Here is a 27519-nt window from a genome sequence, read left to right on the forward strand (position 1 = left end):
GCGATCTCAGCGTTTGTTTTTCTACGTCACTTCCTTGATCAGATGTTCACTTCCGGGTCCTGACGCCTTCCTGCGCAGGTTGCGGGTTTTATCTATATCTATCTGTCTATATTACACGCAGAGAACGGTGAGTGGTGGAGGTTATGGGTGGGACTGAGGGTCATGGTGGTCCGGGCTCGGGTGGCGGTGCCTGCCTCATGTATCGGTGCTGTGGAGCACTGGCCTCCCGCAGCTGAACTGTTCCCGCAGTGTTGGCCATTACGTGCCGTATCTATGGCGGTTTCTGCTGTGAGGGAAGGTTTTGCCGCCATCGCGATCCCTGTGCTCGGTGTACCAGGTGTCAGGAGCTGCTGCTGTCAGTGACTTGGCCCCTGCCGGCTGTCTGTATTCTGGTGACCAGTTAGTTGGCAGCCAGCAGCACTTCTAGTTGTCTCCCACCTGAGCTGATCAGGCTTTTTTCCTCCTGGTGTCCCTCTTGCCTCCATCCGGTCCGGCTGCTCCATACATTCTGTCCCAGGTAGTAGGAAGACTCCTGGCTCCAGGAGGTGCTGCCCACAATAGTTACAGAGTAACCGGCCTCTTAATCCCACCATAAATCAGTAATACACTGAAAAATAAGAATATATCTTCTCAGAGAGATCCCACTTAGTGGCTCACGTGATGGCTCAAGTACAAACCCCCTGCCACCTGGAAAACAGGATTCAGTCGTCTGCACCGATGGAGCCATAGACTAATGGTGTCGACAGAGCGAATATGCGCCCTGTTGTGCGTCATTTTCAGGTGCCTACTGGAGGATCCAGTTTTGCTGTGGGGCTCGGATGTAAGCCCCCGACAGGGACAATGACCGGGTGCCTGAACGCAATCTGAAAGCGACCTTATATGTGTCATTTGTTTACAGAACATGTTTAATAAAGTTAGTTTTTATTCACCAAAAAATGCACGGTTGCATCTTTTTTTTTTTTTTTTGCACTTTCTCATTGCTTTCTATGCGTGAAAAAACTGCAAAAACACTGAACAAAGTGACACGCTGCAGTTTTCCAATTCAGTCAGGGAAAAAAAACGTGTGAGATATCATGACTTTTGCTGGTACTGTGAAAAGCGGCTTTAATTCGTCAGTCTAAGGTGGACCTTTTCCATTGCAAAGGCTTTTTTTATTTTTGTTATACAATGAAGAATATTTTCTTTTATTCCTTGGATGTGCCGCCCTTTTTCTCTACACCTCCTATCTCGGTTATGGGATAGTGTCTGTCTCTTTTCTGAATACAGATTTACCAATGAATTTAGAGTGAAAGGTCAATCCAAGAGGAGAAAGAATCTGATTTATCCACTAATATAAACTAAAATTGTCTGTTTTCATATGCACTATTTATTAATGAAATAAAAATGAAAACAGTTACTCTTTAATGATCCAGAGTCGGACCCTTTTGCTGGGCTGAAAGATTCAGATCGGTAGTCAGAATGCCCATCACTGATCTATGTATTGGTGTACCTACACAGTGGGGTCCCGCTGACATCCAGTGTGGGCTACAAACAAGGTGAAACCAGGTTTAGGTTTGGTAGGAGAAAAAGTGTGAGGGAATTGGACATCAGTCTAATACCGCTGCTCTATTGATCTTGTCTCATAGAGAAATCACTAATTGTATTGTCTACTCTTCAAGATTCCCTACAGATCTTCCTAAAGCTCAGCCAGTCCAAATGTTAGTGCACGGCAGACTGCAACACATCGCGGCCTCAGCGTGCAGCTTTTCAGCACACTATGTTCACACAAAACCGATATGTCTAAAAATGGACATATATCACCTTTTGACAGATCAGTGCAGATGATAAAGTTCTTCTCATTCATATTTTCTTATTTTATATTTTATCTTTTTACAGAAAAGTGCAGTTTTTGTTCCTGTAGTGCTGCTCAAAAATGTCTAGTGGCACAGATGTCATTGCTGGTGGGGGAGGTGTAGATTCCTCTGGTATGGATGAGCCCAAAAAGATGACCAGGGAAGACTGGAGAAAAAAGAAGGAATTGGAAGAACAGAGAAAATTGGGAAATGCCCCGGCTGAGGTGGATGAAGAGGGGAAGTAAGTGTGATCAGTACAGCAAAGTATCTCTGCCTTTTAGGCTCCAGATGAGTCTTGAAAGAAGCATGAACAGAACCCACAGGAGGCAAAGTGAGGCGCTGTCCTGAGCGATATAGCCATGTCAGCCTACAGGTCAATGGTGTCACAGTGGTTGATTCCTTATTAGCAGACACTAGAGGCATATCTTACTTCACCGGAAACCATAAATTAAATTCCCATATTTTTTTTGTACTTCAGAACGTCCCCCAGGTTTAGACAGCAGAAAATAGGAAAAATATATTTCCTACTAATAAAACTTTCCTGTAGGTGTAAAGAAGAGGAGGAGGTCCATATCACTTATTTTAATGCAGTGGTGTAGACTAGGGAGGTAATAGGGCTATGGTTAGTGTTTCTCTGCAGAGTGTATTATACACATAGAGCTAACAGCACATTATGTACACTCTACAGCATACACTTATACACAACTGCTGCATGCACACTCAGCTCTGTTACATCATAAAAATCGTGCAGACACACACACAGCTCTGCTACATCAGCAGAATGCGCAGCTTTGCCCCGGCAGGGCAACGTGCTGACACACGCATAGCAATGCTACATTTGCTAAACGCGCATACAGCTCTGCTACATTTGCAAAACACATCACTCTGCTACGTCATCAAAACACACATACAGCTCTGCTACATCATCAAAATGTACACACTGTGTATTCACTTTCACATTTGGAAGTTCCCTCTGGGCATGTGACAGATCACATGACCCCTAATGGCCCTTAAGCTACTCAAGACCTGCAGCATCCGTGCAGCTTTAGTACTGTGCAGGTCCTGGTAACTTCCTCTGGACTTTGCACCAAGCAGACTGATCAATGACTGGCAGGAGGAAAGCCATTCTCTCTGATTGGGAAGGATGCTGCGCCATCTTTCTCCTCGATAATAAGATGCTCCCTCCAGACAATAGACACAAGATTTTTTTTCTGGTTAAAATCTGCATCTTTATAGTGCAAAATTTCTGCTAATTAAAGGGGGTTTCCTCTGTTTTAAGTTATTCTAAATGAGCCTAGAGTGGGGTGTTATCAATTTATTTTTATTACTCCATCCTGGGCCCATTGAGAGTAACTTTTAAGGTTGTTGGTAACCTCTTTAACTATGTCCCTTTTTTTCTTTTCAGAAAATAGAAAATAATTTTTTTATGTTCCTTTTCCAGAGATATTAATCCTCACATCCCTCAGTACATTTCTTCTGTCCCATGGTACGTAGATCCATCTAAGAGACCAACTTTAAAGCATCAGCGACCCCAGGATGAGAAGCAGAAAGAATACACACTGATGGGAGATTGGTATAGGAAAGGTGTTAAAGAGGTGAATGTAGAAGATGATCTATAGTGTGAAAAGGTTTATTACTTCTACAGTGTATGTATAGTACTGGTCAGATGTGTAGTTCACACAATGATTTTCCTTTGTAATTATTGGAATGTGCACATTTGTAAATTCAGACTGAAAGCAGTAAAAACCCCACAAAGGAACACACAGCAAGGAGTAAAGTAACACATGTGAAGATTCCCTTTAAATGAATGATGGATGGTTATTTTCTTTTTACTTCGTTGAGTGGTTCTTGACATATTCTGGCTTAGAACAGATGTGGAATACAACTCATCACTGTATGGGACTGTGTACCAACACTGTCTCCGCAAAACACATCCGATGATTATAAACCCTTTCTGAAGGGATTGTAAACCCTTTCTGAAGGCCGGTGGTTCCACATATGAACTCCTGACAAGGCATACCTGTCTACTGGAAGCCATTCCAGGTGTTAACCTGATGAAGCTTCTTGAAAGAATACCAAGGGGATGTAAATCTGTTATCAGCATAAAAGGGAGGTAACTTTGAGTAATCTAAGGTTTAACACACATTCTGGTTTTTCACACATTTTTTTGCTCCTTATTTCCATGTGTTCCTTCATGGTTTTGTGGCCTTCAGTCTGAATTGTGCACATTCCAATAAGCAGGAAGCCCATTGCATGAACTGGCGAGTCCAATCTTTAGAGCGGTACTGTAAGTGTTGTATAAGGTTTATATTTGTCTCTTCCAGCGCGGTTTGTGCTTTCATATTTGACGTGTCCACCTATTTATGTCTCACGCAAACCACAAACTTCTGCACAACTCTAGAAAAATGTTTATGCACAAGCCGCCCCATGGAATGCTTATGGAGCAGTACAACAGTCTTTACGTCTTTTCACCCTTTAGGGCACAATTGCTACAAAATATCGCCAAGGAGCTTGTGAAAACTGTGGCGCTATGACTCATAAGAAAAAAGATTGCTTTGAGGTAAGTCTGCTTTATTGTTTACGTTGCTCATCTGTTGCCAAGTTTGGAAAAGCCGATAGTTGTAGTATTTATTTTTTGGCTGAAATTGGAAGACTCGGTGTCTCGATTGGTTGGGCTGTAACATACTCTGATTTATATGTTTTAGTTCTTGATTGTAACAATATATTTTTTTTTTTACCAGAGACCTCGAAGAGTCGGAGCAAAGTTCAATGGAGCTAACATTGCCCAAGATGAGTTTGAGCAACCGCTGCTTATGCTTGACTATGACGGCAAGAGAGATCGATGGAATGGGTACAATCCAGAGGAACATATGAGAATTGTTGAGGAACATGCCAAAGTAGACCTGGTATGCTGATGGTTTATGTCATTTATCATTTTCAGATCACTATGCTAAGGCTATGTGCCCACGATGCAGAAATGAAGCAGAAAATTTCTGCAGCATTTCTGCATCTCCCTGGCAGAAAAAACGCATTTGCATTTTTCCTGCAGAATACATGCGTATCCACATGCGTTAACGCATGTGTTTCCGCATGCCGACTGACAAGCACTTTCCAGGCGATAGCATCACTTGGAAAGTGCTTGACAACTAGGTCACACTGTATAAATCCATGCAAACAGCATGGATTTATACAGTGTGACCGAAAAAATAAAAGCTATACTTACCTCCGATGCCACCGCGTGTGCCGTCGCGTTCCTTCCTGGCTTCCCGGCATCTCGCGAGACAGCCTGCGGTCACATGACCGCGACGTCATCTCAGGTCCTGGAAGGAGAAGCGCTGCAGGGGCCGCCGGACAGGTGAATATAAACTTTATTTATTTTATTCTTTTTTTCACAGGTACAATGGTACCCAGGTCTGGATGAGAGTCTTCTCTCCTCCAGACCTGGCTACCATCCGCACATTGAATCGCATATAATCCGCTTGTACAAATGTACAGACACGGATTCTATGTGTCTCAATGCAAGTCAATGGCAGCGCTTCCGCAAAATTAATGAACATGCTGCGGATTTATGAGCGCTGCAGAAACGCTGCGGAAAAATCCGCAGCATGTGCATTGACATTGCGGAATGCCATTGGGGACCATGGGGTGCGGATTACCATGCGTTTTTGATGCGTTTCCGCTGCGGAAATTCCGCAGCATAAACACATGAAAAACGCATCGTGTGAACGCAGCCTAACTATAATCAAATGTGTCAAGCTGAAGCTTTTTTATTGTTATGCTTTACAATAATTCTCAAGATGCTGATTGGTATTGACATAACTCAAGTGTTAATAGAAAACTTAACTGAACCCTTTTTTTGTCCTTCATTTATGTTTCAAGGCAAAACGTACATTGAAGGCTCAAAAGCTTCAGGAGGAATTGGCTTCAGGAAAACTTTCAGAACAAGTGGTAAGAAAAATGAAGTTGCCCAAGTATATTTTAATGTCTCTTCTATTATTTTTTAATTAAAACGTTAATACTTCTCCAATTTTTGAATTGTTGCAAACATTTTTTTTTTTTTACACATTCCTTCTAAGAGGAATTAAAGGAGCTGTTGGTTACATAAACAGGGATATGTGAAATAATATTGTGTGTGTGTATACACACATACACTCCCTAACAGAAGTTATGTCGCTTATCCATGTTATGTAAATAAAAGCTTATAACCTTACATTAAATTCATCCATTGGTTTTATAAATTACTCTTTTGAAAGCTGAAACCCTCCCAAATTTGGTTTCGGTTAAGAAAATAAATTTGCATCAATGCTGAAATATTGATCATTTAATGAACACAGAATGGTCAGATTTTGGCAAGACAAAAAAATCCTAGTTTACATCCTCACCAGTGCTCAGTAAATGATTGGTTAATTAGTGGGTGTGTATAAAAAGAAACCCAGCACCCCAGACCTTCATTTGAAATGCAACTTGAGCTCTGACAACATGCCAAAAATCCACCCTGCGACCAAAGCCTTGATTATCAAGAGGCTGAAGACCAGATCCACTGCAGAAGTGGCTGGCATCTTTTAATGTGTCTCAGCGTCAAGTACAAAGAATTAAAAAAAGATTTGAAGAGACTGGAGATGTGTTTGACAAGCCCAGGTCCAGCAGACCCCGCAAGACAACGCTCAGGAGGAACGTTTGTTGGTTAAAAAATCCAAAGCAAGCCCCTCTTCCACTGCAGCAGAGCTCCAACAGGCCTGGTCACCTCAAGTCCCTGTGTCAAGTAGAACAGTTTGTAGGATTCTGTCTCGAAATGGCCTCCATGGTCGAATCAGTGCCCAGAGCCAGCACTAAACAAAAGGCAAATAAAAAACCCTGTGGCATTTGCAAAGTCCCACAGCCTGCTAAACAGATGGACGCTGGAAAAGTGGCAGAAGGTGGATTTCTCTGATAAATCTTCAGTAGAATTACACCACAGCCGCCGCAAATACTGCAGGAGACCTGCTGGAGCCCGTATGGATCCAAAATACACCCAGAAAACAGTTACATTTGGTGGTGGAAAGATCACGGTCTGGGGTTACATTCAGTATGGGGGTGTGTGAAACATTTGCAAGGTGGAAGGCCATATCAATAGCCTAAAATATCAAGAAGTATTAGCTACCGCTTACATTCCAAATCATAAAAGGGGTCAAATTCTGCAGCAGGGTGGTGCTCCATCTCATACATCCATCTCTACAGCAAAGGTCTTCCAGGCAAAAAAGATGAAGGTGCTCAAGGACTGGCCAGCTCAGTCACCGGACATGAACATCATTGAGCAGGTTTGGGGTAGGATGAAAGAGGAAGCTTGGAAGACAAAACCAAAGAATCTAGATGAACTCTGGGAGGCATGTAAGACGGCATTCTCTGCTATTCCTGATGACTTCATTAATAAATTGTATGAATCGTTGTTGAACCACATGGATGCCGTCCTTCAAGCCCATGGAAGTCACACAAAATATTAAATATGACTCTAATAACAGCACAACTTCATTCACCAATGTTATGCCACATATATTTGTATTTTAAGATAATTATTTGTTTGAATATCACATTACTTTCTGTGGGCGACAAAACTTTTGTCTTGCCAAAATCTGACCATTCTGTGTTCATGAAATGATCAATATTTCAGCATTGATGCCAATTTATTTTCTTAACCCAAACCAAATTTGGGAGGGTTTCAGCTTTCAAAAGAGTAATTTATAAAACCAATGGATGAATTTACCGTCAGGTCAGGGAGTGTAATATATATATATAAATATAGTACAGACCAAAAGTTTGGACACACCTTCTCATTTAAATATTTTTCTGTATTTTCATGACAATGAAAAGTGTATATTCACACTGAAGGCATCAAAACTATGAATTAACACATGTGGAATTATATACTTAATAAAAAAGTGTGAAACAACTGAAAATATGTCTTATATTCTAGGTTCTTCAAAGTAGCCACCTTTTGCTTTGATGACTGCTTTGCACACTCTTGGCATTCTCTTGATGAGCTTCAAGAGGTAGTCACCGGAAATGGTTTTCACTTCACAGGTGTGCCCTGTCAGGTTTAATAAGTGGGATTTCTTGCCTTATAAATGGGGTTGGGACCATCAGTTGTGTTGTGCAGAAGTCTGGTGGATACACAGCTGATAGTCCTACTGAATAGACTGTTAGCTGCTTTTTTCTTGCCATAATACAAATTCTAAGTAAAGAAAAACGAGTGGCCATCATTACTTTAGGAAATGAAGGTCAGTAAGTGCGAAAAATTGGGAAAACTTTGAAAGTGTCCCCAAGTGCAGTTGCAAAAACCATCAAGCGCTACAAAGAAACTAGCTCACATGAGGACCACCCCAGGAAAGGAAGACCAAGAGTCACCTCTGCTTCTGAGGAAAAGTTTATCCGAATCACCAGCCTCAGAAATCACAGGTTAACAAAAGCTCAGATTAGAGACCAGGTCAATGCCACACAGAGTTCTAGCAGCAGACACATCTCTTCAACAACTGTTAAGAGGAGACTTTGTGGAGCAGGCCTTCATGGTAAAATAGCTGCTAGGAAACCACTGTTAAAGACAGGCAACAAGCAGAAGAGACTTGTTTGGGCTAAAGAACACAAGGAATGGACATTAGACCAGTGGAAATCTGTGCTTTGGTCTGATGAGTCCAAATTTGAGATCTTTGGTTCCAACCACCGTGTCTTTGTGCAATGCAGAAAAGGTGAACGGATGGACTCTACATGCCTGGTTCCCACCGTGAAGCATGGAGGAGGAGGTGTGATGGTGTGGGGGTGCTTTGCTGGTGACACTGTTGGGGATTTATTCAAAATTGAAGGCATACTGAACCAGCATGGTTACCACAGCATCTTGCAGCGGCATGCTATTCCATCCGGTTTGCGTTTAGTTGGACCATCATTTATTTTTCAACAGGACAATGACCCCAAACACACCTCCAGGCTGTGTAAGGGCTATTTGACCAAGAGGGAGAGTGATGGGGTGCTACGCCAGATGACCTGGCCTCCACAGTCACCAGACCTGAACCCAATCGAGATGGTTTGGGGTGAGCTGGACCGCAGAGTGAAGGCAAAAGGGCCAACAAGTGTTAAGCATCTCTGAGAACTCCTTCAAGATTGTTGGAAGACCATTTCCGGTGACTACCTCTTGAAGCTCATCAAGAGAATGCCAAGAGTGTGCAAAGCAGTCATTAAAGCAAAAGGTGGCTACTTTGAAGAACCTAGAATATAAGACATATTTTCAGTTGTTTCACACTTTTTTGTTAAGTATATAATTCCACATGTGTTAATTCATAGTTTTGATGCCTTCAGTGTGAATGTACAACTTTCATAGTCATGAAAATACAGAAAAATCTTTAAATGAGAAGCTGTGTCCAAACTTTTGGTCTGTACTGTGTGTATATATATATATATATATATATATATATATATATATATATATATATATATATATATATATATATATATATATATATATATATATATATATATATATATATATATATATATATATATATATATATATATATATATATATATATATATATATATATATATATATATATATATATATATATATATATATATATATATATACACACACACACACACACACACACACACACACACACACACACACACACACACACACACTATATATTATATGCACACTATATATTATATACACACACACTCTATATATTATATACTCACGCACACACACACAGTATATATTATATACACACACACACACACACACACACACTATATATTATACACACACACACTATATATTATATACACACACACTATATATTATATACACACACACACACTCTATATTATATACACACACACACACTCTATATTATATACTCACACACACACTCTATATTATATACTCACACACACACTATATATTATATACTCACACACACACTATATATTATATACTCACACACACACTATATATTATATACTCACACACACACTATATATTATATACACACACACACTCTATATATTATACACACACACACACTATATTATATACTCACACACACACACAGTATATATTATATACACACGCACACACACACAGTATATATTATATATACACACATATAATTATATATATATATATATATAATCTATACAATATTTTATAATTAAACAGGATCTCTTCCCCTCTCTCCCTCTTAGTTTCGATATTTCAACACTAGGGGGGGGGCAACCATGTTGGCAAATACAAATGGCAGTCCCCCAGCGGCTGCAGAAATAATGAATAACAAAATAAATGTGAAAACAGTACGTCTGATTTTGTTCAAAAAATAAATGATTGCATATTTAATAATTATTAAAAAGATAAAAATTGCAACATATTCAAAGACTTGACATACATTTTCGTCATAGGTCGTTAAGGAAAGTATGAAGCCAGCTCAGGAGCTGAGCACAATCATTGACTTCAGGCAGATGCTGGCTGTGTTACGTAGCCGGCATCTGCCTGTGACAGCAGTGACTAGAGCTTGCTCCTATTGCTGCAGTTCAACATGTAGCTACCTCTGTATTTAAATGCCATTACACATGTACCAGCTGCCATTGTCCAACCCCCCCATTACTTGATCATGAGGAATTGATCGGCTACCAAGGAAGCCAGGGACCTGAGAAGACCTCCATAATTGCTTTCTTGGTCCTCCTGTGAAGCTCTGCCTCCTATTTTATGCTCACACACAATACTGTAGCTCTGCTGGGCTTGTGTCTTAGTCTGATTATCGGATTATACAGATGATGAAACAGATATCTTACATAATTGGATCTATTTTCACTACGGACAGGGACCCATTACATATTATGGTTATGTAATACAATATATTTTAGAGTTATATTATTTTGTAACTTACCAAGGAAACCTTGTTTTCTCTTTGCTAAGCATGACTCCTATTTCAGCTTTCATTTCTCTCTTTACTTCAGAGTTCCCCAAGACATCAGTGGGGAGAAGAGGATCAGAGTGCTCAGACAGTAAGACCACCTCATCTGTTGGAAGTCTGTGTGCAATCTGCAATATTGGCATGGCCTTTATATGTACCATTACATACACTGTGTGCACAGTTATTAGGCAATTTTATTAACGACCCCAGTGCTGTCAGACAGTCCAATAGGTCAATAGATCTGAATATTTATTCATAAATAAAATGTAAAAGTGAGGTTTTGGCTTTCTTAGGAGAATATATGTGTGCAGAATTATTATGCATCTAAATGAAAAACTAATAATTTTCCTATCTCACTTGCTTATTTTCATCTGTTAGTGAGAATAAAAACCAAACAACTCAAAATGTACAAAAATACATTTCTCACATTTTAAAAAAATATATCAGTGACCAATATAGCCGCCCTACTTTTCAATATCAGTCAAAAGCTCATCCATGGAGTCCGTCAGTTTCCTATCCTGTTGACGATCAACTTTTTGGGCAGCACCAACCACAGCCTTCAAGATACTGTTCAGAGAGGTGACTGGTTTCCAGCACTGTAAATCTCCCATTTAATCCTTTGAGCCCACATCTTTCCCCACACATGACAGCTGATTTAATCAAGTGGCTGTAACAGAGGCTCTCACTGACAGTGCCATTTAACACTCGCAGGCAGGAAGCGCCCATCCATGGGCACACCCGTCACATGATGGCGGGGTGCCGATGGGTTGTCAGAACAGCCAAGGGTCTGCTGAAGACCCCAGTGCCTGTCATCACCATCCTTCTGTGAATGCCGGCATTCAAAGGAGATAGTGACTTCATCTACACCTAACAATGCTGAAACACTGCTATGTGTAGCACAGGCGATCGGGAGATTGCAGCTTCAAGCCTTTTAAGGGGACTATTAAATACAGTAAAAAGTAATTAAAAAAAAAAAAAGTAAAAAAAAAACAAAACAAGTTAGAATCACCCCCTTTTGCCCCATTAAAAATAAAACAATTAAAAAAATACACATATTGGGTATCGCTGTGTTAAAAAATGTCCAATCCATCAATATATAAAGTAAATTAATCAGATCTGTAAACGACGTAACGAGAAAAAAAATCAAAATGTCAGAATTGCTTTTCTTTGGTTGCTGCAACATTGCAATGAGGTGATCAAAACATCGTATCTACACCAAAATGGTATTAGTAAAAATGTCAGCTCAGGGCACTAAAAATAAGCCCTCACTCGGCCCCAGATCACGAAAAATGAGAATGTTATGGTTCTCGGAAAATGGTAACAAAAGCAACATTTTTTTTTTTTTTTTTTTTTTTTTTGGACAAATTTCTGTTTTTTTTTTTTTTTTTCAACACTTAAAAAAAAAACAACAGAAAAAACACTATACATGTTTGGTATCTGCATACTGACCTGGGGAATCGTATTGCCAGGTCACTTTTACCATATAGTGAACATGGTAAAAAATAATAAATAAAAAAAAAACCATTGTGGAATTGCACTTTTTTGCACTTGGGATTTATTTCCTGCTTTCCAGTTCATTACATGCTAAAATGAATTGTCATTCAAAAGTACAACTCCTCCCGTAAAAAACAAGCCCTTATACGGCTATGGGGGCAGAAAAATAAAAAAGTTATGGCTCTTAGAAGAGGGGGAGGAAAAAACGAAAGCGCAAAAAAATGGAAAATCACCTAGGAGTTAAGGTCTCGCTCACACCACTGTATTTCCCATCCTAGTGTGAACCAGTCAGAGTTTGATCCAATTATCAGATCGCACTCAGCCATGCAAGTCAGTGAGTGCATTGAAATAATCGGACTGCACTCAGGTGACATCTGAGTGCAGTCCAATTTCCGCACACTGACAGAATGGAGAAATGTTGTTCTCCATCTTCTCCACAGTGTGCTCTGATCCTCTCCTCCAAGAGAATCCGATCACACTATATGCTGATGCTCAGAATTTGATCTGAGTGTCATTTACTTAATCGGCCTGATTCTCTTGGATGAGAGAATCTACGGTCGTCTACACCTGCCCTAACAAGGTACAGTACCACAAGTTCTCAAGAGGGTTTAGATCAGGTGAGGAAAGGACCATGCCATTATTTTTTCATTTTTAATGTCTTAACTGGTAGCTGAGCAGTGGTGATGAATACACATGCATGGATGGGAATCTATACCATTTAAATAGCAAATATACATATCAAAAGTAAAACCCATAAAATGTCAATGAATGCAGGTATATCTGTTTGCTTATAGATTATTTAAGTTGATGGATCCAATATTTTCCATGTGTAAAAGGGGTTGTTTAAAACAAAGCAGAAGTGCCATGTTTGCCCATTACAGAGTCTTTGGTGCCCAGCAGATGGCAGAGCTAACATTGCTTACTGGCAAGTGAAGCTTTAAGCTGGTCTGTACGGGCATGTGCGGAGAACATGTGTATCATGTAGTGCTTTAAGCAGGCTTGTTTTCTGACTTTTCAGGAGAGGGATCGCAACAGCGAAGATGAAGATGAAGACAAATATGCTGATGACATCGATATGCCAGGACAGAACTTTGATTCCAAGAGACGCATTACAGTCAGAAACCTTCGTATCCGAGAAGACACTGCCAAAGTAAGCTGATTATTCTCCATCTCACAGGGGTGGACTGTGGGTGCATGGTGAAGCAGTGCAATTTTGTTTGAAATGTGATTTTCACTTTCTTTTTCTACCTACAGTACTTAAGGAATTTAAATCCAAATTCTGCATACTACGACCCAAAAACGAGAGCCATGAGGGAAAATCCATATGCCGATGCAGGAAAGAATGCTGATGAGTAAGTGGAAATATCCTAGCAGTCAGCAGGCAATCCAGTGGCGTGCCCTATATCCCGGTGTATCACATTGCCTGTTCACACCCTTTTCTATATGACAGTTCTCAATTCTGCCTAAACTTGATGTTTTTTAGCGATTTTTATTTTGTGTTTTTTTTTTTTTTTTTTTTTTTTTTTTTTTGTGTATACATATGTATTCTCTCTGATGTATAGATATTAATCAAGTGTAAATGCCCTTTGTATGAATGTTTAATGGGACTCTGTTATTGCTGTGTGTTCTGAGATGAGCATGATGTAAGAGCAGAAACCCCGAGTCCACCAATGTGTCACTTACTGGGTTGTGTTGCTGTTTTAATACAATCAGTGTTTTATCAGCAGGAGATTATCACTACAGGTCTAGGTGCCTAGTTACCAGCGCCTCCTCCCTCTCCTCTTATTTCAGCCGAAGACTTTGCCTCATTCTTCAAGCAGAAGATTGACACCATCAGACAAAGCTTTTACCTAAAGTCCCCACAGCCCCTCCCCACACCTACTCAATCCTCCTTCTCCACCATTACGGAAGATCAACTTTCCTCTTTACTCTCCAAATCACACCTCACCACCTGTGAACTTGACCCAATCCCGTCCCACCTCATCCCCAACCTTACCACAGTCTCCATCTGAACCCTAACCCACCTTTTCAACTCTCGGCATCACAGACTTGGCCCTATCCTGGATCTCCTCATACCTAACAGACAGGACATTCAGCATCTCCCACTCACGCACCACCTCCTCATCTTGCCCCATATCTGTTGGTGTCCCCCAAGGTTCAGTCCTAGGGTCCCTACTCTTCTCCATCTACACCTTCGGCCTGGGACAGTTCATAGTCTCACGGCTTTCATTATCACCTCTATGCTGATGACACACAGATCTACCTCTCTGGACCCGATATCTCCTTCCTACTAACCAGAATCCCACAATGTTGATCTGCTATTTCATCCTTCTTCTCTGCTTGATTTCTAAAACTTAACATGGATAAAACAGAATTCATCATCTTTCCCCCATCTCACTCAACCCCCTCATCTGACCTATCTATCAACATCAATGGCTGTCCACTCTCCCCAGTCCCACAAGCTCGCTGCTTTGGGGTAACCCTGGACTCTAATCTCTTCTTCAAACCACATATCCCCATGCCCTTTTCACTTCCTGCCGATCCAACGCAAAAATATCTCCCGGATCCGTACATTCCTCAACCATGAATCTGCAAAAACACTAGTGCACGCCCTCATCATCTCCCGCCTCGACTACTGCAACCTCCTGCTCTGTGGCCTCCTTTCTACAATTCTCGCACCCCTCCAATCCATCCTAAACTGTGCTGGCCGACTAATCCACCTGTCACCCCACTAGTCCCCGGCTTGTCCCCTCTGTTAATCTCTTCACTGGCTCCCCATTGCCCAGAGACTCCAGTTCAAAACCCTAACCTTGGTATACAAAGCCATCCACAACCTGTCTCCTCCTTACATCTGTGACCTAGTCTCCCGGTACTGGCCTGCATGCAACCTCCGATCCTCACAAGATCTCCTTCTCTACTCCCCTCTTACCTCCTCTTCCCAGAATCGCATACAAGATTCCTCCTGTGCATCCCCCCTACTCTGGATCTCTATACCCCAGCATATCAGACTCTTGCCTACCATGGAAACCTTCAAAAGGAACCTGAAGACCTACCTCTTGTGACAAGCCTACAACCTGCAGTAGCCCTCTCTCCACCATACCGCTGCAAGACTAGCTCTATCCTCACCTATTGTATCCTCACCCATCCCTTGTAGACTGTGAGCCCTCGCGGGCAGGGTCCTCTCTCCTCCTGTACCAGTTGCCATCACATTTTGTTCAAGATTATTATAATTGTACTTGTATGTATACCCCTTTTTCACATGTAAAGCGCCATGGAATAAATGGCGCTATAATAATAATAGTACATTCTAGACAGTTGCTACGTGTATCCTCACCCACACCACCGATTGGCATTTTCTACCTATGCACAGTGGTGCACAGAGAGCTTCCAATCAGTGGTGTGAGCGGGGTTATACAAGGGTCAGCATTCAGAGCACTGCTAGATCTTCTGCAGAGAAAACTGTGATTGTATCAAAATGACAGCAAGTGACACATCTCTGGAATCGGGGTCTCAGCCCCTACATTATGCTGCTCTGAGATAACATAGTAACAACCTGCAGACAAATTCCCTTTAAAGACTGGTAAATATGTACTTTGATACCTGACTATAATATTGTTTTTTGTGTGCAGGGTCAGTTACGCTGGAGATAATTTTGTCCGATATACTGGAGATACAATTTCAATGGCGCAGACACAGTGTAAGTATAACGTTATATGACAGTTAAGCACGTATTCCCATAACTGTGATCAGAAACCATTCTATGACCCGTCTGACTCTACTGTAGTTAAAGCTGTTGTTTGTTAGTGGAGTTTTAGTCTGGATCATGTCTTAGCTTTTACTACCTCATCTGAGAGCACCATAATGTAGGGGTTGAGACCCTGATTCAACGATGTATCACTTAGTTTACTGGGTGCAGCAGTGTTGATTAAAAATCCCTGCTTTATCTGTTGCAGATCTAGCAGTGCTCAGAATATTGAGCTCTATATAACCCTGTCCCCACCACTGATCGGCAGCTTTCTATGTACACTGTATATTGACAGTATATTGGAAATCAGTGGTGGGAGTGAGGTTACACACAGCAGTTGACTAAGCGACATGCGATAACTAGTGCTGTAGTGATAATCTCCTGCTGATAAAGCACTGATTTTGTTCAAACATCAACACACAGCCTAATGAGTGACACATCACTGGAATCAGGGTCTCAGCCCCTACGCCATGCTGCTGTTAGATTACATAGCTAAATCTTGCTGACGGATTCCCTTTAAAGGCAATTTGTCAGTAGGATCAACCGTCCTAAGCCGCCTATATGGGCATAAGAAGCAGAATAAAATTATATATTGATATCTCTGATGTTTTATTCCAGAGAAATCCACGTTTTTATTATATATAAATGACCTCTTCCAGACTATGGGGAGGATGGTGCCTGGAACTCTGCCTCCAGAGATTATTTTACTTGAAGGGGAGTTACCAGTGTGAAACAAGTAACTAACGCAGAACTGAAGAAATGAACTTTGTCTTCTTACAAGCACATTTTGCAGCTCTCACAGCTCTGCTGTATTACTGCCTGTGAGCTGGAAGCTGAAGCGGATGTGTCAGGTATAATCACACACAGCTCTGCAGTGAGATCAGGAGCAGAGAGCGGCCATCACACTGGTAACTCCACTTTCATGTAATATAATCTCTGGAGGCAGAGTTCTCTTCCAGGCAGCGTCCTCCCCAGAGCCTGGAAGAGGTCATTTATATATAGTGATGAAAGATGACTTACCCACAAGACATACAGGTATCACTCTATTCAGCAGGCTAGAACCTGTATGCCTGTATTAATAGTTTACATAGGTGAAATGTGGTGACAGATTCCCTTTAATGGAAGAATCAGAAGTGCAGTTAAACACACAGCGAAGCCTCTGCCCAATGCCAACGTCGTCGCAATAAAGAAGCAAAATCTCATGGCTTTTAGCCCGCACAGGTGGATGGGGTGTCGGCGAGCAGCCAGTCTGGTTTTCTCCTAGGGGTTCTATTACACAAGGCCACAACCCCTGCTAGCCGTATGCTGATTGTTAATGGTTGCCGTGCTGCACCTGTACTTGCAATTTTAAACCACAAACATAGCAAGGCAGTTGTCAGTAATTCACATGTAATTAATACACTGGGGCCCTAATGGGACATATGGAAAGGGCCATCCAGATGGAACACGTGCATTTCACGGATGACTAAAGCTTATTTATTGTGTATTAAGAATAATTTCCTGTCGCACAGTGTTTGCCTGGGAGGCGTACGAGAAGGGTTCAGATGTGCATCTGCAGGCTGATCCAACTAAACTGGAAGTTTTAAGCAAATCATTCAAAGTTAAGAAAGAAGACTACAAGGAAGACCAGAAAAAGAGTATCCTGGAAAAAGTAAGTCTATTTAATGCAGGAAAATAAAGAAAAAAAAAACTACATGCATCTCGTGACATAACATTGAGCAACCAACAATGTGTAATGTAATGTTATATTTTGATTTACCAACATTAAAAAGGTCTGTTTTTAATAGCCAAGCCCCATTGGACAGGACGTAAAGTGTTACAAATTCTCAACTTAAAGGGAATGTGTGATTACAAACTGACTTAAAGGGGTATTCCCATTTCTTAAGATCCTATCCCAATATGCATTAGGTGTAATCATATTATCAAATACCTCCAATTAGAAATGTAGTATAGTTTTTCTGATTCTCTGTTTCTTTCCTCATGAGTTGGCATAGCATGAGCTTAGGTTTCCATGGATACTATATCATTGGTCGTAAGCCTGGATCGCTAAGGTCCTGCAATGCCTGCACATGAGGAAAGAGACATGGCGAATCAGAAAAGCGATTCTACATTTATAACTGGAGGTATTTGCTAATATTATTATTATTACACCTGCTGCATATTGGGATAGGATCTTGGAGATGGGAATATCCCTTTAATGTTGAAATTGGCTTTTTCTAGTAAACTTAGTTTTTTTTTGATGAAGTAAAAAAAAAATATATATCACAGTTAAAAAAAACATTGCCAAAATGTTTAAAAAAATTAAATATTGTACGTGTAACACAAAAACCCGGTATGAACAATAGGTCATTTTTTTTTTTAAGACGCAGTTCTCCTGGCACTATGACGAGTGGGATTTACATTACTGTGCATATGTATGCAGCTTTCAGGCAAGCTACAGTGCACACTTAGAGCGGCAAACATACAGTGGCTTGTGAAAGTATTCACCCCTTCCTTGGATTTTACCTATTTTGTTACATTACAACCTGTCTTTAAATATTTCTGTAATTCAATTTGTGTTTCATGCATCAGCACAAAATAGTCTAAGTTGGTGAAGTGAGAAAAATATAGGCATACATTAAATTTATGGGATCAAATAACTAAAAAATTGGTATGTACATATGTATTCACCCCTTTTGCCCCTAAAAATTTCTGATACACACACAATTACCTTGATAAGTCACGCGCTTAGTGAAAGGAAGTCCACCTGTGTGCAATCTAAGTGTTACATGGTCTGTCAGTATATACACTTTACCTTTTCTGAAAGGCCACAGAGGCTACAACACCATTAAGCAAGAGACACCACTAACCAAACCACACCATGAAGACCAAGGAGATCTCCAAACAAGCCAGGGACAAAGTTGTTGAGAAGCACAAGTCAGGGTTGGGTTATTAAAAAAAATATCCAAATCTCGGATGCGCACCATCAAATGGAAAGAACATGGTATCACAACAAACCTGCCAAGAGAGGGCCGCCCAACAAAACTCTCAGCCTGGGCAAGGATTGCATTAATCAGAGAGGCAGCACAGAGACCAAAGGTTACCCTGAAGGATCTGCAGAGTTCCCAAGCAGAAACTGGAATATCTGTCCATACAACCACAATAAGCCATATACTCCATATAGGTGACTTTTATGGAAGAGTGGGCAGAAAAAAGCTTTTACCTACACACACAAATTATAAGTCTCGTTTTGACAGATGGGAGGCTTCCCAAATGTGTAGAGGAATGTACTGAGGTCAGATGAGACCAAAATTGAACTTTTTGGCCACCAAGATAAATGCTATGTTTGGTGCCAAACCAACACAGCTAAGCACCCCAAGAACACCATCCCCACAGTGAAACATGGTGGTGGCTGCATCATGCTGTAGGGATGTTTTTCAGCAGCAGGGACAGGGAAAATGGTCCGAGTCGAGGGGAAGATGGATGGTGTGAAATACAGGGATATTCTTGAGCAAAACCTGCTTCAGTCTGTCAGTGATTTTAGACTGGGACGGAGGTTCACCTTCTAACAAGACAATGACCCAAAGCATACTGCTAAAGCAACACTTGAGTGGCCTAGTCAAAGCCCAGACCTCAATCCAAATGAAAAATTTGTGGTCAGACTTGAAGATTGCTGTTCACCAGAGGAAACCATATAACATGAAGGAGCTGAAACTGTTTTGCCTTGAGGAATGGTCAAAATCCCAGTGGCAAGATGTGGAAAGTTCAGAGAGACTTATCCAAAGCGACTTGCAGCTGTAATTGCCATAAAAGGAGGCTCTACAAAGTACTGACTTTAGGGGGGGGGTCGTTATGCACACTGAAGTTTTCAGTTATTTTGTCCCATTTGTTGTTTGCTTCACCATAAAAAGGAAAACAAAATGTTCACAGTTGTAGACATGTTCTTTACATGAACTGATGCAAATACACAAAATAAACAGGGAAATTCCAGGTTGTGAGTTGGCAAAACAAAAAAAAAAATCAAGAGGGGTGAATTCTTTCGCAAGCCACTGTATCTCCTCTTAAAAACAATATACAGAAGGCTTTCTGTGGCAATCTAACACTTTGGCCCTTATTCATCAAAAGCATTTTAAGACAAAAATGTGGCATGATAAAAGCTGTAAAATTTTGGTGCAACTCTGCTTTGCGCCAAATTTGTGTAACTTTTTGAGTTTTCACATCAAGGGGTCATGATGCTACAGCTTTTCTAATTCATGAAAAGCTGTGGCGTTCCGTACGCCAGAATTCTTACTCCAGTCCCTGACTGAAGTAAGACTTTTGGCATGGCGCACACCACTCAGGCGCTCCAGATTCATGAAGAGAGGAGCTATGACTCCACCACGTCCCTTCATCAAGACGTTTGAGAAAATCGCCAGTCTTCATGAATCTGCGCCTTTTGTTTCCACGCTACTGTGCTCTTATCAGATGTGAAGCGTCCTCTCAATTGTAAATTATTCCTATACGAAGGGAAAACTGACGTCGTCCCCTAACTCAGAAGATGCTGGCTTTGTTTTACAGTATGGAGGGCAGGAGCATTTGGATGTTCCACCCGCGGAGCTACTTCTAGCTCAGACGGAGGACTATGTGGAATACTCCAGACATGGAACTGTTATTAAGGGGCAGGAGAAAGCCATCGCCCGCTCTAAGTATGAGGAAGATGTTCTGATAAATAACCACACGGTAAGTGACTGAGTCTTTCAAATGATACATTTGTTGCCAGGTATCTTATCTGCTAGCAGTGATCATAAACTTGCATTTACTATTCTGGTCACACAGCATTGATTTTTATGCATTATTGTTGCCAGTAGTTTTAGCCAACTGAACATGGATGGTAAGTATTAGAGCTGGTCAATATATAATATGGAGTTTTCCAGATTTGCGACTGTAATAAGCTTTGTAAGATATATATTACACTGCAGGTCCCATCACAGTGGGAAATTTATCACTGCTCCTGTACCATTTATAGAACTGCAGTTATACATCACATAGGAGATACTGAGACTGCTGTAGATACATCACATAAGAGACACCAGGAATGCTGTATATGCATCAGATAGGATACACTGAGACTTCTGTATATAGATCACATAGGAGACAACACAACTGCTGGCCAGCTTAACAACATAATCTTTTATTGCACACGCTGCAGCGTTCATTACTGAACACTGCACGTGCTCGCAGTGTGAGAAGAAATTAAAGGGATGTCAGCCGTCAAAACGCAGCCGCCGGCCCGAGCACTGTAGTCTTTGGGTATCTATCCGGGGGTCGGAAAAAAGGCAATTGCGGGCCGTAAACGGACCGCGGGCTTAAAATTCCCCACCCCTGACTTACAGCAATGCCCCAATTAATAACTATACAAAGAGCCATAGATGGGATTTACAGGTCTCTTACTGGTTAATTGTACTTGCTGCTCACATACCTGTGCATTTGTACATTGGATATATTAAGTTACAATGGCCCTGGAAAAACATTTGTAAGAAGAAAACATTGTAACCAAAAATGAGTTGCCTTAGGGCAACAATTTCATAACTTTAGGGTAGTTAGTGGAGATGAGATGTGTGTGGGGATCCAATACCCCTCCTATCATCTGCTACTAGCTCTATTCAGTTTGTAGCAGCTGATGCTGAGAGCTTCAGATCATCTCCCATTACTTCAAATTAAAGCTGATCTACAGTACTTGACAGCGAGCTCTACACTTTGAAGGAGACACTGCAGTACAGCTCCTTTCATTATTTGCATCCTGCCGCTGCCAGAGCTTACAACAGCTGACCGGTGGGGATGCCGGCCGGTGTCGGATCGCGACCAATCTGATACTGACAACGATGAGGATAAGTCCTCAATACCATTTGACTTGGAGAACTTAGAGGACCTTTCACCAAGTTTTCCATGTTGAACTGAACACACCATGTAATAGTGGCTGCTGAGCGGAATAAAAAGTTTTTTTTATTTTTTTTTATTTCACTTTTTCGTTACTTAGATATTATCAATCAAATATTTGGCACCTAATGAATTGACCTTAGTTAAGTCCAAGTGGGAGTTATTACATAGTTTACACTGGGGGCGTGTACTTCTACCTCCTTTATGACGGTGACCAATCATAAGCAGGCTGCAACATAGATGTGCGGAAGGACCTGTGATGTCATCGGGGTCACATGCCCTGAGTCACAGGTTCTGGCAGCCGGAGTGTGCAGCATGAAGAAGTACTGAAGTACACACTCCCCCAGTGAAAACAATCTACTAACACCCACTTGGACTTAACCAAAGTTAATCACTGGGTGCCAAATACTTGATTGCTAATATCCCCAGAATGGATAAGCGAAATAAAACAAAAAAAAAAAGTGTATATTCCTCTCTACAGCCACAATTAGATCGTGTGTCCAGTTCAGCATGAAAAATTTGGTGAAATGTCCCCTTTAAGTAATAGATATGTGCATGTTATTTACAAACTCTTGTTTTTTTTTCAGAAATTTGTATTAATTTGTTTTTGTTCTGTTTAGTGTATTTGGGGCTCATTTTGGAAAGATGGAAGATGGGGCTACAAGTGTTGCCATTCCTTTGTCAAGATGTCTTATTGCACTGGGGAAGCCGGGAAAAGCACCAATGTAAGCTTCCTGCTGAATGATATTGTGGTTTAGTAATACACCGAGACCTGAATAAATATGGCCATGAATAGTAACACTGGTGTTTTGCTTTTTGACTAGAATACTGATCTCTGTGAAGAGGAGCTGGAAGTTGAAGAGATGGCCAAGCCTAAGACACTAGTGGAGGTTAGTATTCACAAGCAGTACTCCATTATATCAGAAACAAATAGGCACAAAGCGGTAAAATTGACTGGCATGGCTGAGTGATTCGAATATCGTGTCAAACTCATGCATGCTGCAATATTTTATTTTTCCCCCATTCCCCCAGACCTGTCGTCTCAGGAAGAAATCGAACATGTGCATGTCCCCATAGACTAACCTTAATCCGAGTGCAATCCGATGTTTTATCGAATTGCACTTGGACCGATAATGCGGTCATGTGCATGAGCTCTAATCTGTCAGCAGGTTGGTGCTACCTATCTCAGAACAACATGATGTAGGGACAGAGAACCTGATTTCAGTGATGTATCACTTACTAGGCTGCTTGCTATAGTTTTGCTAAAATCTCTGTTTTATCTGCTACTGTTATACCAGTTCTCAAATAATGAGCTCTGTATAACCCTGCCCACACCACTGATTGACAGCTTTATGTGTTCACTGTGCATAGGCAGAAGGCTGCCAATCAGGGGTGGGGTTATACCCAGCTCATGAATATGGTTAACTACTTGGCAGCAGGATTACTAGTCCTCTAGTGATAATCTCCTGCTGATTAAAACTATGATTTTATGTAAACTACAGCAAGCAGCCCAGTAATAGACGCATCGCTGGAATTCGGCTCTGTCTCTACATTATACTACTCAGACAAGGTGGCAAAGTCCTCGTGACCATTTAAAGATACCCTTTAAATATACATGTCTTCAAAACACACAGTAAATTCATTACACATATAAAGCCAATACCGTGATGTGGGTGACTGTGGTCAGATATCTCCTATTTGGCACCTGTGGGGCGTAGCAACAGTATGCACAAGAAATCACTTGTGCCCCTGCTCCACCGAGCAGGTGATGCCCCATTATATAGGAGCACCCTGTAAAGACAATGCATGAGCCCCAAGGCAGGCCGTCCCCAGCCAATTTATTATTCTTACTATGTATAGCGCCATCATACTCCACAGCATTAGTATTTTCACACCAGAAGCTTTCTAATGGGTGTCTATTGCTCCCGAGAGTAGCGTCGGTCTTACCTCAGTAGCATGGCGCATACCCAGAGACCACGTCTCCATTATTTTCCCTGCCTTGTGTCTGCCTATCCAAAGAGAATACCTCCTAGTCCTGACTAGTTTAAAATACGTCAGTAGTATTAACCATATAGGTGATTGTATCATGTCCATCATATCTATGACCACTTTAATATGATAAGATTACACAGAATAGCCTTTTGTTTGTTACATTATATTATCTTGCCACATTTTATTATTATTAATTTATATAGCACCATTGATTCCATGGCGCTGTACATAAGGTGTTACATACCAAATACAGATATCACTTACAGTAAATGAACTAACAATGATAGAAGAGGATGGAGGAAAGAGAACCCTGCCCTGCGGGCTTACATTCTGCATGAATGGGGAAGGAGACAGTAGGTCTTTAAGGTAGTATTTAAGGCCTGTTTCACACATTTTTATGTATTTATTTTATTCACTTTATAGCGCCATTAATTAGACAGCGCTTTACAGACACATCCGAGTATTGCTGTCCGTACTGGGACCGTGGTGTTCAGACTGGCCGCGGATCTCCTGACCCAAACTCAATGGCCTCCTAAGGTTGTCAGGTTTGTGTCAGGACACCCAAGGCCAGTCCGTGTGTTCTCCGAGAGCTGCTGGCCGACTGCTCACCACACACTGAACAAAGGATCAGCTATCCGGCTTCTTCTCGCCCTCACATCTGATCAAAGTTATTCACATGTTTGTGGGTTTGAAATTTATAATGAATGCGTTTTTTTAAAGCCGTTGTGTAGTTAGTTTAAAGGGAACCTGTCACGTGAAAAAGTGATATCAACATACTGATATGAGGTTAAGCTGCAGGTAAATGGCGTTCTGATCCTGCCCGGTGCCGGCACTTAGGCCCCTGCTGTGTGGAGGAAATTAACTTTATTACTCCCGGTAACGTTCCCGTTTCAGTCATGGGGGTGAATAGTATATAGGGAACGGCGGCTGTACCCACGCCCCCCTGGCACTGACTGACCGCCGGCCCTAATGCCCGTTTTATCACTTGACAGGTTCCCCTATCTCTGTCGGAGGGGACATTAGTGAGATGGCATTGAAGGCTTTCATACTGACCTGTATCTCTGATTTTACAATACATAAAATACAGTGTAGTAACAGGTTAATCTATGCATATTGCCTATGGAAACGTGACCGAGGGATACAAATGTATCACTATAGCTGAGCTGGGAACATGTAGGAACAGTAGATACATCTGACTGCCCCCATGTATAGTCTGTCAAGTAATTTAAGGATAAACTCCTCTTTCCTGTTGACAGATTCATCAAGAAAAAATGAAGAAAAAGAAGAAAAAGCACCGCAAGAGTGGTGGATCTGATAGTGAGGGTGAAGAGAAAAAGAAGCAGGAAAAACTGAAAAAGGTATGGAAAATGGCTTCTCATCTATGTCCTTCCCAGTGCAAAGAAACATGAACACCAGGTCTCGCCGTGCCGAGTCCTTGTCTGAGGGTGGTACGTCTGGTATAGATCGGAGGGTGTTGTATCTAGAGGATTGGCTGCAGACAATGTGTATCTGCAGCTAGTGCTTTACATGTGCTTATTTGTAAGGACACCGGAACTGGCCTGGTCTATTGTGGGGAAAATGTCACCGGCTCTGAGAAATCTCTTGTTTGAAGACACTATGTTAATGCTAAGGTCATAATTAGACCATTTTGTGGCCCTTTGATTCGCATCACAATGTTTTAAGGAGAGGCAGAAATTTCAGGCATGAGACAAATGGACACAAACATTTAGATGAATCATTTTGGTCCTCCATTAAAGCAATCAATGGTGGATCTCAGCCCCTGCACACTCATCCATATAAACGGTTGTAATGTCTGTATGATGGGTTAGAAGCTATTTTTTATTAGGACCAAAAACAGAACCATTTACATAGAAAGCATTCAATAAAATGTCCACTTGACAAACCTAGGACCACCTTAAACACTTATTCCCATCTTCTTTAGTGGGTGTTTTTGGATAGTGCTTGTCAAATACAAACAATTCAGCAATTTACTGCTTTATTAGAATTTTCACCTGTTCTTGAGAAATTAACAATTTTCTTTTGTTTATAGCTTGTTGCCTTGGAGACCGACCACTGCTGCTAGACAGCAGAACAAGCACAGTGCTTACAAGCTTTTCATCTATTGTGCTTGTAAACACTATTTTGAAGCTGGCCAGGCTTGATGGTGCACGCAGTTACTTCCTGATCGTAGCCAAATTCAGAGCAGTGCTTACAAGCTAGACAACAGCAGTGGTCGGTCTCCTAGGTAACCAGTTGTATTAAAAAAAAAAAAAGTTAATATCTCAAGAACTGCTGCAAAGTTTGAGCAGTAAACTGCAAATTGCTTATTTTTACAAGCTCACAAAGGAGAAAAGGATGGAGGGCTAGTAATCCATGAGTGGAGGAAAGGAAAAATTAGATTGCGACCCTCTTATAAAAAGTGGTATGAGATTTATTTCACAGAAGGATTTGTCCCTAAGGCTATTTTTCTGCTGCAGTTCGGACTTTTTACAGCCTATGCACTTTACACTTTTGTCCTCTTTGACCATGTGCTTACTACATTAGATGGAAGCATAAATGATGTCCTATCTGATACATCCGGATGTTGTGACCCAATTACTCTCTCACTGCAGGCGCTGAATGCGGAGGAAGCTCGTCTTAAACATGTGAAAGAATTGATGCAAATAGACGAGAGGAAGAGAGCATATAACAGCATATATGAGACCCGGGAGCCGACAGAGGAGGAGATGGAGGCATACAGAATGAAGAGGCAGAGGCCTGATGACCCAATGGCCTCGTTCCTTGGACAGTGATTCACCCAGTGTACTTCACAACTAAGGGCTTTTTATTCCAGATGCCCAATCTGTATAGCTTGTAAAATAGAAGTATGTCCTCTGCGCTGTGTCATCTACATTATACCGTGTATAATGATGAGCTGTTTTATCTCATTAAATATTTCACTTTAGCGATTGCTGATTCATTGGTGACAGTTGCAAGTACGAATAGCTTTTGGTTGAGAAATAAAGGGCAGAATTCGTCCAGTGTAGGTAATGGTATTGTCACATAAATCCCATTAGTGATGAGCATTTATAACCTAGGACACAGCATCTACACCAATTTTTTTAGATTTTGGTGCATTTTGCTTTGGTAATCCTACCCTATTCTGTGCCTGGGCATGTAGGATGGATGACTGAGCTGCCTACAATAGTACATTGCTGTGACAAAAAATAAATAATTTGATGAGCTTTTCATCCCATGGATATAAACTGTACTTCCGTCACTGACTGGAAGCATTAATCATAAAAAAAAAAAAAGAATTTGAAACACCCAATTTTCCATACTTCCAGCTTAATACTGGACAGTCCATTTTAAAATGATGGTTTTCATTGTCTCTGATGGGTTGCCTTGACGTTGACCTCCTGGATGTACTCAATCTCTATTTCTGGTGAGGATCGCGCCTCCAAACCATGCCAAATATGTCAGGGAGAGCTTTGCTCCGACCCACAGCCCAGCAACAGTCACTATTTCTACATGGTGGCTCTTTTGTGATTGCACCCGTTCCCTACTGCGCACAGCGGGCCACACGTTCTGATCTTCCATAAGGTACCTAGTCACCAATGGCATCCACCAAAACCCACTACGC

The 27519-nt window shown here is 41.3% G+C and overlaps 1 protein-coding gene across 1 annotated transcript; it reads left to right on the top strand.

The window, feature by feature from the left end:
- On the top strand, window positions 1–26841 carry SLU7 (SLU7 homolog, splicing factor). Its single transcript, XM_073649517.1, has 16 exons — window positions 1–127; window positions 1876–2073; window positions 3274–3427; window positions 4312–4392; window positions 4574–4738; window positions 5712–5780; window positions 10815–10862; window positions 13284–13415; window positions 13520–13617; window positions 15895–15962; window positions 17522–17661; window positions 20547–20708; window positions 22526–22630; window positions 22730–22795; window positions 25154–25255; window positions 26510–26841. The coding sequence occupies exons 2-16, from the start codon at window positions 1913–1915 to the stop codon at window positions 26687–26689; spliced, it is 1731 nt and encodes a 576-aa protein (XP_073505618.1). The 5' UTR covers window positions 1–127; window positions 1876–1912; the 3' UTR covers window positions 26690–26841.
- Window positions 26842–27519: the final 678 nt, after the last annotated feature.

This window comes from Phyllobates terribilis, unplaced genomic scaffold, assembly GCF_046119375.1.
Source record: "Phyllobates terribilis strain yellow unplaced genomic scaffold, ASM4611937v1 Scaffold_10__3_contigs__length_209671492, whole genome shotgun sequence".
Classification (NCBI taxonomy): domain Eukaryota; kingdom Metazoa; phylum Chordata; class Amphibia; order Anura; family Dendrobatidae; genus Phyllobates; species Phyllobates terribilis.

What these genes read in the sequence shown, in the direction of transcription:
- SLU7 (XM_073649517.1), top strand. Translation starts at nt 1,913, where the DNA reads ATGTCTAGTGGCACAGATGTCATTGCTGGTGGGGGAGGTGTAGATTCC. An exon ending in TCCGAGAAGACACTGCCAAA is followed by an intron (nt 13,416 to 13,519) that starts GTAAGCTGATTA and finishes TTCTACCTACAG; the next exon opens with TACTTAAGGAATTTAAATCC. An exon ending in GCAGGAAAGAATGCTGATGA is followed by an intron (nt 13,618 to 15,894) that starts GTAAGTGGAAAT and finishes TTTTGTGTGCAG; the next exon opens with GGTCAGTTACGCTGGAGATA.